Genomic DNA, 13292 nt, shown 5'->3' on the forward strand with positions numbered 1-13292 from the left:
GAGATGCATGGGGTGACCGTTCAGATCCGCCAAAAAAAGCGGACAGGCGGATCTGAACGGTCCGAATGTGTGAAAGAGCCCTTATGGAACAAAGAGAGTGCTCTTAATCTCAGCTCGTTACCTGTATAGAAGAGTCCTGGTAGACAGAAATCTTGCTGATTGATAGGGGATCAAATACCGATTTCACTCATCAAAATGCAAATCCATTTATAACTTTTTTGAAATGTGTTTTTTTTTGGATATTTTTGTTGTTATTCTGTCTCTCACTGTTAAAATAAACCTACCATTAAAACTATTGATGGATCATTTCTTTGTCAGTGGGCAAACGTACAAAATAAGTAGGGGATCAAATACTTTTTCCCCCTCACTGTATTACTATCTCAAGGTCTGCTGATAAAAATTTACTCTGCTCATTCTCCTCATAACTTCTTCTTTCACTTGCAAGATAAGGTTGTGTAGGTTGAATGTTGTAAGCTGTCCACAATTTGGTAATGGCTATAAAAAGTCAATCATTATTGTGTCATGGACAGTACTGCTGTTTCCCGAGACAAGTTGTTGGGTAACATAACTAGAAATTATTTCCTCTAAACTCAGTAGATTGTGTTAGTGTTGCTTCATTAAACAGTTGTTCTGTGGAAGTACATTCTGTACATTGCTCGCCACAAAAATGTCAATAAATCACACCAAAATATTTTTCAAGAAAAAACACTTTATTGTGTAGAATATATTACATTTGTAATGCTTGTAAAAAAAAAAAAAAAATCGAATCTAAATGAAAAACAAAGTGCTCCTAGTGTTAACCACTTGCCGACCGCCGCACGACTATCTACGTCGGCGGTCAGCCCCTCACAGGCAAACTGACGTAGGTCTACGTCACTTGCTTGTGAGGGTCTAGGGAGCGAGCGCGCGCCCCCGGAGGCGCGCTCCCGCGTGGTCACGGACCCCCCCGCGCGTGTGACCGGCGGACTCGATGTCCGCCGGCCACTCTGCGATCAGCGGGGGAGAGGGAGAAAGTCATGCAGCTTGTGTAAACAAGCTGCCTGTCATTCTCCTCGGTATAAAGACACTGATCACACGGATCTACTATGTAGATCCGTTGATCAGTGTCCTTACAGCTCAAGCCACAGCCAATCACAGTAGAAAGCACGCTCCTAGGGACACACACAGCCCCTCCCTCTCAAATAAAGTTAACCCCTTCACTACCAGTGTATTTTTACAGTAACAGTGCATATGTATAGCACTGATTACTGTAGAAATGTCACTGGTAACCCCAAAAGTGTCAAAAATGTCAGTCAAGGGTCTGATCTGTCCGCCCCAATGTCGCAGTACCGCAAAAAAAAACGCAGATCGCCGCCATTACGCGTTAAAAAAAAACAACAAAAATGACAAAAATCTTTCCCTTTGTTAGTAAACGCGATAACTTTTGCGAAAACCAATCAAAATATGCTTTTTGCGATTTTTTTTACCAAACATAGGTAGCATAAAACAAATTGGCCGAAAATATTAAAAAAAATTAGATTTTTACATTTTTTTGGGGGGGAATTTCATATAAAAAAATGTGAAAAATATTGCTATTTTTGCAAAATTGACGCTCTTTTTTTGTTTATAGCGCTTGATCAAAAAATCGCACAGGTGATCAAATACCACCAAAAGAAAGCTCTGTTTGTGGGAAAAAAAGGACGCCAAATTCGTTTAGGTACAGCGTCGCACGACCGCGCAATTGTCTGTTAAAGTCACGCAGTGCCGAATCGCAAAATACCCCCTGGTCGTTTAGCAGCCAAATCCTCCGGGGCTTAAGTGGTTAAGAATACATAAAAATGAACCCCAAGTTATGTACAGGTATTTTCTAAAGAAATCATTAGGAAATGTATTTATAAAAAAATCTCAGAGCTATTCATCCTGTGATACTGGGTGTACATTTGTTCTGTTATTAGGCTATTTTCTATCCAGGTAGAGTGTTCTTTATTCCTATAAAATATTGTGAATCAGGAAAATACTGCAATATGGCCATTAGATGAAGACAATGACCACAGGCAATAAATCGTTTTTTACTATGATCGTTAGAAGGGCCATCTTACCGAATGGGCATGCTGGGCAGTTGCCCAGGAGCCCCACTTGTCCGGGGGGCCCTACCTGCCCAGCCCCAGCCAAGCATTAGTCCCGATTCCCGTGTCATCCCGCCGCTGAACTTAGCAGGTGACAAGCTCCTGTCGGCCCTGCTCTGCTGTCAGGCCACTTGGGCCGAGGAGGGGGAGCCCACAACTGCAGGAATGCCTGTCTGTCTCCACGGAACAGGCACACACAGGACAGTCTAGTCTGACACCCATCACCGGACCCAGCCACCGAGCTTGGAAGCGGTCATTAGCCTGGCACTGCTGTACCAATAAATATCACCTTATCGACAGTTTGCATTTTTATTCTAGTGGGTGGTTGTGTAGGCGGGTCCGCAGTGCGTTGTATTGCCTGGGGGGCCTATAATGCTCTTAAGATGGCACTGATCGTTAGTTCCATCTATTCGCCACAATGCCATATTTTCCTGAACCAGTTCATTTTTTTAATGAGCTAATATTTTGGCCTAGAAAGAAAAAAACCTAGCAGCATTTGATTTTGCCCCCATTTGCACAAAACTATTGAACAGGCAGTTTCACGGGACAAATAGCTTTGGGAATTTTTCATAAATAACTAGAATGTTTTTAAGTCCCGGTTTACACTGGTGCGATGCGGGAAACCCTGCGATTCATTTCCGGTTCCCGCATTGGACCCTGAATCACACAATGGTTTACAGAGATCTGTGAATCGCTGGAGGTGTCAATGTAAAGTTAATGACACTCCCAGATCGGTTTGCAGATTGCAGTGCGAAGTGTGAAATGGCGCAGGAATTGGATCCCATAGGTGTGAACACGCATGAGATCCGATTCCAGTGCAGGCCAAAAAAAGGGTCCTGGACCTGCACCATTGTGGCGCGAATGCGATTTCAGCTATACAATTTGTATGGCTGAAATCGAATCACACAGACATCACATGTGATCTGCACAGCAATGTGGTGTAAATCACATGCAATGTCTGGCATCACACTAGTGTGAACCGGCCCTTAATGTCTTTGAAACATAACTCGTATAATAGTTTGGACAAGAGTCAAGTTTAGTCTCTTGTAATTCCTGCATTTACATGTGATGACAAGGAGCATGCTGACTGGAGGAGAGATTGTGATGACCTTGTCAGTTTGTTCTTGCTCCTTTGCTGTCCAATCCCATGATAATGGTGAGTTGGTGATCAGGTGGTGATGTTTCATTTCAGTAGAGAAAACTCAGGTCACCAAACTTGGACATATTTACAAAAAGTTAATTCATGAGGTCAGGCAGTGATGTTGGGCAAGAAGGTCTGGCTCGCAGTCTCCGCTCTAATTCATCCCAAAGGTGTTCTATCGGGTTGAGGTGCAGGCCAGTCAAGTTCCTCCACCCCAAACTTACTCATCCATGTCTTTATGGACCTTGTTGTGTGTACTGGTCCAAATCATTTGGTGGAGGGGGGTTATGATGTGGGGTTGGGCTTGGCCCCTTAGTTCCAGTAAGGTGTCAGCATGCCAAGACATTTTGTACAATTTCATGCTCCCAACTTTGTGGGAACAGTTTGGGGATGGCCCCTTCCTGTGCCAACATGACTGCACATCAGTGGACAAAGCAAGGTCCATAAAGACATGGATGAGCAGGTTTGGGGTGGAAGAACCTGACATCAACCTGATAGAACACCTTTGGGATGAATTAGAGCTGAGACTACAACCCAGGCCTTCTCGTCCAACATCAGTGCCTGACCTCACAAATGCACTTCTGGTAGAATGGTCGAACATTCCCATAGACACACTCCTAAACCTTGTGGACAGCCTTCCCAGAAGAGTTGAAGCTGTTATAGCTGCAAAGGGTGGGCCAACTCAATATTGAACCCTACAGACAGACTGGGATGCCATTAAAGTTAATGTGCGTGTAAAGGCAGGTGTCCCAATACTTTGACAATATAGTGTATAAAGTTCACCTGTGTAGTTAGTTGTTTGTCTGGAGTTTATTTTTACAGGTGTTGTAACCTGTCATAGTTCAGGTTCCTATCCAGTGCGGGAAACTGGCAGTGACCAACTCCCGGAAGCTGGTACTCTCAGTGGCTTCCAAATTGTGTAAATGGGCTTTAATTACATTTTGCAATCAAAACATAGTAAATGTTCTCACCAGTTTTCATGCATTTTTTAGGTTAGGTCTCTAAAATGAGTATTTCCTCTGCTTTTCATGCCTGTCATTCAGTGCACTCATTGCAGGTTTTGGTATCTCTACAGACATTGTTACACAGTAGGAGGTCAGAGGAAGGGGGGGGGGGTGTAATAAATAAGAACTAGATCAGTGATAGGGAGACAGGGGAGACAGAAGCCAATCATTAGGATAAAAAGATATTATAAAGGACACTTGGGAGGAGGTTTACTAAAACTGGAGCACACAGAATCTGGTGCAGCTGTGCATAGTAACCAATCAGCTTCTTACTTCAGCTTGTTGATTTAGGGCTCTTTCACACAGGTGGACCGTTCAGATCCGCCTGTCAGTTTTTCAGGCGGATCTGAAAGGTCCCCCCATGCATCCCTATGGGGCATTGGATGCCAGTGGAGACATGTCCGCTGACATCCGATCCGTCAAATCTGGACAGATGGAAACCCTATTTTCCATCCGTCCAGCGGATCGGATGGGATCGGATGAGAACGGACCGACGGTCCGTTCCCATCCGATTCCACCATAGAGATGCATGGGGAACTGACAGCTGTGTCTCCGCACACAGCACGGAGAACAGCTGTCATCCTCCTGCTCAGCGGGGGATCGGCGGATCGATCCCCCGCTGAGATAAACGGAGTCCGTCAGACGGATGGAGTGTGTGAAAGGGGCCTTAAGCTTTGACAATAAAAGTTGATTGGTTACTATGCTTAGCTGCACCAGATTCTGTGTGCACCAGTATTAGTAAATCCCCATGGTGTACTTAATATTATTACAAAATACATTTAAAAAACCATAAAGCATATTTATATAAATTACTTTAGAATTAACTAAATATACACCTGTACTAGATTATGTACAGTAACCACTTCATGTCTAATAGCTAAACTCCTCTAATAAGCAGAGCTTTTTATAGATATGTCTGTCTGACAACTGCTGTTGTGTCTTGGGATGGATTTCTTTTCTTTGGATCTTCCACATGTTAAAACTAGAGATCAGAAGATAAGCGCCAAAGAGTCTACTTTTAAATTAAAGTGTAACTAAAGGCAAAACTTTTTTTTTTTAGTTTTAGATAGAGTAGAGATGGATTAGAACACCTGTCAGTTTTATTGCTGTCTGTGTCCCCGTTAAAGGGATTTACCTTCTCTATTTGTCTTGTTTACCATTATTATTGATGAAGATGTCCTTAAAGTGGTTCTAAAGCCTTAAAAGAGTTGTAAAGTCAGAAGGTTGTTTATCTTAATGTATTCTATGCATTAAGATAAAAAAACCTTCTGTGTGCAGAAGCTGCCCCAGCACCCCCTAATATTTACCTGAGCTCCCATCTCTCTCCAGTGATGTCCACGAGTCTCCCAGCCTTCCAGGACTCTCTCTCCTGATTGGCTGAGACACAGCCACAGCACCATTGGCTCCCACGGCTGTCAAAGTCAGTTAGCCAATCTGGAGAGAGAGGGGGTGGGGCCGAACGGCAGGTCTGTGTCTGAATGGACACAGGGAGCTGCAGCTTGGCTCGGGTGCCCCCATAGCAAGCTGCTTGTTGTAGGGGCACTCAATAGGAGGGAGGGGCCAGGAGCAGCAACGAGGGACCCGAGAAGAGAAGAGTCTGGGCTGCTCTGTGCAAAACCAACTACACAGAGGAGGTAAGTATATTATTTTTGTTATTTTTTTTATGAAAAAAACGAGACTTTACAATCACTTTAAGGTTTTCACCTTAATGCATTCTAGTCATTACCGTGAAAATCCTTCTGTGCTGCAGCTGCCTCCCAGACACCCCACCTTTTCCTAACCTGAGCCCATCCAATCCAGTAATGTGCATGAGAGCAGCAGCTCCCACTGCTGTCTCTCTATTCATTGGACAGATTGATAGCAGCAGCAGCGATTGGCTCCAGCTGCTATCAATCAAATCCAGTGACACAGGAGCAGGCAGCGGAGCTGAGTCCCGCTGTCTGTGTCAATGGATGCACGGTAAAGCCCCCGATGAACTGGTGGAAGACCCCAGAAGAAGAGGTTCAGGGCTGCTCTGTGCAAAATAATTGCACAGAGCAGGTAAGTATAGGCATGCTTTTTATTTGTATAGAAAAAAAAGAAGCTTTACAACCACTTTAAAGTCCTTTATAAGCTTTTTAACCACTTCCTATGCATCAGTTCTCAAATGCATGCACCATTTATAGTTAGTTCTGTAAACATCCAAAGTGTTTTATTCCATCTGTATTTCCATCTCTAAGCCTGTCACAGCTCTCTGAAAATCTCTGGTCCATGGGCGTGCCTTTGATCTGGAGTGCAAGGGGGGGGAGTCATGACATCACTGGCCCCACCTCCAAGTTGTACATTCACACACTAGCACTGTCGCTCCCTGCTGGGAGGTGCAATGTACAGCTGGGAGATGGGGCCAGTGATGTCACAAACCCGGCACCCACAGACCAGAGATTTTCAGAGAGCTGTAACAGGCACAGAAGTGAAAATACTGAGGAAAAAATACAGTGCTCTATATTTTTACAGAACAAACTATGAAATGATGCATGTCTTTGGAAACTGATGCATATGAGGTTTACAACCACTTGAACCTATAAACACTTTTGCTTAGGCTGGGACAGCAGGAGACACGAACCCATTACTCATGCTCGTGCATGAGTCTCCTCTGCATGTCTGTCAATCAAAGGAAAGGGGGGGGGTGGTGACAAATTATTTTTTTGCATGTGTCAGATTTTTTTTTTCAGTAGCAAAACAGGGAAGATTGCAGATGACAGACTGCCCGTATTCCCGCCAAGCCGTGCCCAAACGAGTTGTGCTGCTTTGCTGAGTTAGCTAAAATGTTCAGTTTACTTTTTGTTATCTGGGTTTAAAACCACTTTAAATGCAAAGAGACCTTAAAGTGTATTTTAACCCAAAGTAAAAATGTAATATATTACAGTTTACCAGTCCTTAAATTTGGTGGCTGTTGTGGTTCTCTTTTTAGGCTTTTTCTTTATTATCACCTGGTGATCCAGTCAGTAATGCCTCGTACACACGTACCGATCGTCGGCCGAACGATCGGCAGTCTTTTGTCCGAGGGCTGTCGTGTCTGTTGAAAAGTGCAAAAGACTGCACACGAATTTTGTCGGCCAACAACAGCCGACTGCAGAAGTGATGTCATGTGATGGTTAACTTTCCCTTTGTTTTTTCTTTTCTGAGCATGCCCAGTCTTGCAAATCTGCTGTCTGTCGGCTGAAATCTGTACTGACTGGCGAACAATCGGCCGTTCTGGTGTCGGCATACAAAAATTGTAATGCTTGCACGACAGATTCTGTTCGGCCGAAAGTGCGCTGTCGGCTGTCGGAAGCATCATACTAACAAGCCTACAATCGGCCAATCGGTCGCCGGCCGAATCTTTTCGGCCGACAATCTGCTCGTGTGTACGGGGCATAAGTCTATTATTTTATACCTTTCTTTAACAGACCAAGCTATTCAGCAAAAGTCCATCCCACCATCTACTACACTCATTGACAATGCTGAGGCCTGGAAATCGGGCACATTGAATTGAGGGTTATGGAGCGGTGTGTGAAGTGGTCCTCATACCTATAAGTAATAGGTTCCTCACTAGGGCAAAAGAAGCAAATATAGCAGTGGGTGAGTCTTGGCAGGTTAAAAGCAGCTACTGTTTTGGGTATTTTTACTACCTCACTTATTCTTTTGATCCTATCTGGGATTTTAAATAGAATAAGTGATCAACGCCTTTTTTTTTTATGTCAAAATCAGGTCTTGTTGTATCTTTCATTAAAATAATTTTAAAAAAGGGATAACCACTGTGCTAAATAAAAGAAAAATAAAATCCACATTTATTACAGAAGAGAAGCTAGTCACTAATAACATCAAATAAAATGAACTACAAAGTGAGTAATACAAAAAAAAAAAAAGAATGATGTTACAATGGAAATACAAATGATATCAGTATATAAGAACAAATTGCAGGACAGAAAAGGTTACAGAAAAGAAAAACTAGAGAAATAAAGGTGATACGTTACGCAGACATCCTGGTCGCCTAAAGTCTGGGCTCAAAAATAATTAATGCAGAGCTTTGACTTGCTTTTGTATACCTTCTCTACCCAACCTCATTTAGTTAAAATAAAGAATAAATAGAAAAAAAAAAACACACCCCTGACTTAACCGGTTGCCGACTGCGCACAGTATATTTACTGCGGCAGTCAGCCCCGGCCAGGCAGAGTGACGTAGATCTACGTCGCTCGCCTGTCATCGGGTTTTGAGCCAATAGCGGGCGAGTGCGCCCGCTGAGGAGCGCGCCCGCCTCGGCTCGTTCACGGAGGAGTGCGGGCGTGTGACCGGTGGACCCGATGTCCGCCGGTCAAACTACGATCGTCGGTAGAGCGGGAGAAAGGCGGAGCGGCTTATGTAAACAAGCTGCCTGTCATTCTCCCCTGTGTAAAAATGGAGATCAGACGGTTCTACTATGTAGGACCGTTGATCTCTGTTTTTACACTAGTAGCCATGTCCCACTACAGTTAGAATCACGCCCCTAGGACACACTTAACCCCTCCCTGTCCAATACAGTTAACCCCTTCCCTGCCAGTGTCATTTTTGCAGTAACAGTGCATATGTATAGCACTGATTACTGCAGTAATGTCACTGGTAACCCCAAAAGTGTCAAAAATGTCAGTTAAGGGTCCGATCTGTCCGCCGCAATGTCGCAGTACCGCAAAAAAAATCGCAGATCGCCGCCATTACTCGTTAAAAAAAAAAACACCAAAAATGACAAAAATCTTTCCCTTTGTTAGTAAACGCGATAACTTTTGCGCAAACCAATCAAAATACGCTTTTTGCAATTTTTTTACCAAACATATGTAGCATAAAACAAATTGGCCGAAAATGTTAAAAAATTTTGATTTTTACATTTTTTTGGGGGGAATTTCATATAAAAAAAGTGAAAAATATTGTTATTTTTGCAAAATTTACGCTCTTTTTTTGCTTATAGCGCATGATCAAAAAATTGCACAGGTGATCAAATACCACCAAAAGAAAGCCCTGTTTGTGGGAAAAAAAGGACGTTAAATTTGTTTAGGTACAGCGTCGCACGACCGCGCAATTGTCCGTTAAAGTCACGCAGTAAAAAAATCGCAAAAAAAACCCTGGTCAGGAAGGGGGTAAAATCTTCCAGGGCTTAAGTGGTTAAGAATGCTGATCAGGTAGAGGTCCAAACCCCCCCCCCCCCCCAAAGTGATTCCTTCCAGACAAGGGACTGCATTGTTTTAAGGAACATTACATTGTTTTTAGATACCATCTTTATACCAAGCAGCATCGTGAACAAAAGATTAACAGACCTTCCCAGATACTAACCCTAGATACAATGGAACAGACCTTCCCAGATATCAACTCTAGATAGGTGTTTTATGATGTCAGCTGTTCTCAGAATGTCCAGGCAATGTTCTGAGTCATCAAAAGTTCACAATAATGTTCATTTCAGGTAAAAATAATTGTAGACTTCAATATTTCCATTGCACTTATATAAGGGTAGGGGTGTTGTTCACCCTAAGATAAATCTTCTTGGCTCTATGGATTTATATATAGCATGTCACCTGGTGATCATCAATTTAAATGTATTTTTGCCAGTGTTCACTATATTGACTCTCAAGATGAATACATGACCAGAAAACATCAAAACTGTTCATGAAGAGCTGTGGAAGGAGACACATCAAAGGAGATACACAATACAGGCATTTATGTGATCTCAGGCACATGGTTTTAGGGGTCACACAAATATACAATCGCTGGACATAAAGCTGATAAAACACAAAGGGTTTGCACATAAACAAGCCTCTGTCTAACTTATGGGTGCTCCAGTAGTTACTAATTTATAATAGGCCCCTTTCCGAGACATCAGCTCTTCATGATTCCCTTTTTCTATAATGAGGCCTTGGGACATTACCGCTATGATGTCACTGTTTTGAATAGTGGTCAAGCGGTGTGCAATAGCAATGCAGGTCCGGCCTTGCCTAGCTTCATCAAGTGCTTCCTGCACAGTCTAAAGGAAAAAAAAAAATCCATGTTATAAAATTGTTTAATTAATGGCAAACATATCAAAGGAATTTCTACTTATAAACAATATTTACTCCAACACCATTTTTTAAGATATACTGCATTAGGGTGTGCACCTCAAAGCTCAAACATATACATGTGTATATATACTGATGGTGTCAGTAGAGCAGTGGACGCTGGCATTAGGGGCAGAGAGTGGTGTGAGGGTAGTGGATGGTGTCAGTAGTTTTTATTTTTTATTATATTTTACAATTTTATTATTTTTAGTATTTTTTATAAACATTGTAGGGACTGTTGGGGGCTTTGCTGAAATATCAGGGGATCAAACAGGGTGAATCTGCGCCACACAGGGTTATTAGGGTGTGCCCAGGCACACCTGGCACACCCTGTGCTCACGCTCATGTTCTGAATACTTCTTTTCACAAAATACTATTTATTACCTAATAAGAAAAGTACATTTCTATTATAGTATGCTAAAGGATTCCAACAAAAACATTTTTTTAACAAGCCACCACTGTACTACTGATAAATAATAAAAAAAAAAGCGTAATGGGTGTTATGTAGGAAAAATATACAGTATATAAGTCGTTATACTTATGCTAAAATTAAAGATATTTGACAGTAATTTCATTTTTCTGTACAGTTGAAATGATAGTTGTGCCTTCTGTTTAATATTTCTTCAACTGAAACCTCTATTTACCTAATCCATTAATATTAATAAATATTATATAATAAGATTATTAAAAAAAATAAAAAAATAAAAAATAAAAAAAATAAAAAATAGGGATGCAGTGGTCCTTTAACCGGTTGCCGACCGCCGCACGACTATATACTGCGGCGGTCAGCCCCGGCCAGGCAGAGTGACATATCGGTACGTCACTCGCCTGTCACTGACTTGCGAGCCTATCGCGGGCGGGCGCGCGCCCGCCGAGGCGCGCGCCCGCCGCGGCTCGTTCACAGGCAAGTCAGTGCGTGTGACCGGCGGACTCGATGTCCGCCAGTCACACTGCGATCGCTCCTGTGAAGGGAGAAAGACAGAGCAGCTTGTGTAAACAAGCTGCCTGTCAGTTCTCCCTGTGTAAAAGTAAAGATCTGACCGTTCTACTATGTAGAACGGTGGATCTTTGCTTTTACACCAATAGGAATGTCCCTACACAGTAGAAAGCACGCCCCTAGGACACACTTAACCCCTCCCTGTCCAATAAAGTTAACCCCTTCCCTGCCAGTGTCATTTTTGCAGTAACAGTGCATATGTATAGCACTGATTACTGCAGTAATGTCACTGGTAACCCCAAAAGTGTCAAAAATGTCAGTCAAGGGTCCGATCTGTCCGCCGCAATGTCGCAGTACCGAAAAAAAAATCGCAGATCGCCGCCATTACGCGTTAAAAAAAAAAACACCAAAAATGACAAAAATCTTTCTCTTTGTTAGTAAACGCGATAACTTTTGCGCAAACCAATCAAAATACGCTTTTTGCGATTTTTTTTACCAAACATAGGTAGCATAAAAGAAATTGGCCGAAAAATTTTAAAAAATTTTGATTTTTACTTTTTTTTTTGGGGAATTTCATATAAAAAAATGTGAAAAATATTGTTATTTTTGCAAAATTTACGCTCTTTTTTTGTTTATAGCGCGTGATCAAAAAATCGCACAGGTGATCAAATACCACCAAAAGAAAGCTCTGTTTGTGGGAAAAAAAGGACGTCAAATTCGTTTAGGTACAGCGTCGCACGACCGCGCAATTGTCCGTTAAAGTCACGCAGTAAAAAATCGCAAAAAAACCCCTGGTCCTTTAGCAGCCAAATCCTCCGGGGCTTAAGTGGTTAAAGCTAAACTTCAGGCAGATATAATGAAAAACCCACAATGCTATCTAGTTATTTGTTCACACAAAAAAAAATCTTTGAATGTATTTAATAAACAGCTACTATAAGTATCTAAATCTGTATTTATATTATCTCCTTGTAGTACCCTACTAAGTAGGATATGAACAGGGATGGACAGCACAGCTGTCCGTCTATCACTGGGAGCATCCTGACTGGAGAACAGAGTAAGCAGAAGGACGGCCTGTAAAGGTTTATAAATGTAGCAATACTCTTTCATTGTCCAATTAGCAAGCTGGGGGAGGCAGGTCGGTGAGGAAATGTATTAATTACAGTAGAAACTGGCAAAACAAAAAACACCGTATATATTTGTTTTTTAGACACATCAAATGACGTGTGATGTAAATTCAAAAATGAAGTCCTATTTTTATATGAAAGAAACACAATAGTATATTAAACACAAGTCTACCAGATTTATACTTAAAATATTCTGTAATTTTTTTTTACTACATTTTAGGTTACAAACCTTTTCACTTTCTGTGTCTAAGGCTGATGTAGCTTCATCCAGCAGTAAGATTTTAGGATCCCTGACTATTGCCCTGGCTATTGCAATACGCTGCTTCTGCCCACGAGAGAGCTGGGATCCCTGGATTCCCACATTCGTTTCATATTTCTAAGATATAAAGACAATAATTAATGAAGTAAAAATCTAAACATAGTACTACAAGCAATTTTTTTTGATTTTGAGTAGAGCAAAGGAGGGTAGTAAACACGGTCACATTTTTTTTCGCCATCTCTGTCCCATTGTGGAGATTTGGATATACAATGAGATTAAGGTTTTGTGGTTGTAAACCTCAGACATTAAATATGAACAAAGCATACCCTTCTATACTGTGTACTTGCCTCTATCCAAAGCACTGAGTGAGATTTACTGTATCTCTGCTGCTTTCTTCCTCTGTTATCTGTCACTTCTGACAGGTTTTCTTGACACCAAGAGATAAAAAGGTAATGGGGAGGAGAGCGCCAGCACACAGCCGGTGAATGGCAGCCTCAGATTTACATGTTCTCCCCGTACTGTGAGGAGGGGGTGAGTTCCTTCCCTCCAATCAGGGCTCAGAGCTGTCCTCACTGAGATCTGCATTGTGAGGCTTCAGCTCTCTGCCCTCTGCTGTTCAGAACTGAAAGATCCTGTGTAAATGCT

General features: G+C 42.2%; 1 protein-coding gene across 1 annotated transcript in view; it reads right to left on the reverse strand.

Annotated features, from left to right (window-relative positions):
• Positions 1-10002: 10002 nt before the first annotated feature.
• The window catches only part of LOC309557374 (bile salt export pump-like), a gene marked incomplete at its 5' end in the record, with an annotated part of 154691 nt that continues 151401 nt past the window's right edge, over positions 10003-13292 (reverse strand). Inside the window, 2 exons of the mRNA XM_082260065.1 lie at positions 10003-10257; positions 12618-12764. Of these exons, the coding sequence (XP_082116191.1) occupies positions 10057-10257; positions 12618-12764 (348 nt within the window). The 3' untranslated portion in view covers positions 10003-10056. The remainder of the gene's footprint in view (positions 10258-12617; positions 12765-13292) is intronic.

The sequence above is a fragment of the Pelophylax lessonae genome, assembly GCF_965119305.1.
Source record: "Pelophylax lessonae genome assembly, chromosome: 6".
Lineage (NCBI taxonomy): Eukaryota > Metazoa > Chordata > Amphibia > Anura > Ranidae > Pelophylax > Pelophylax lessonae.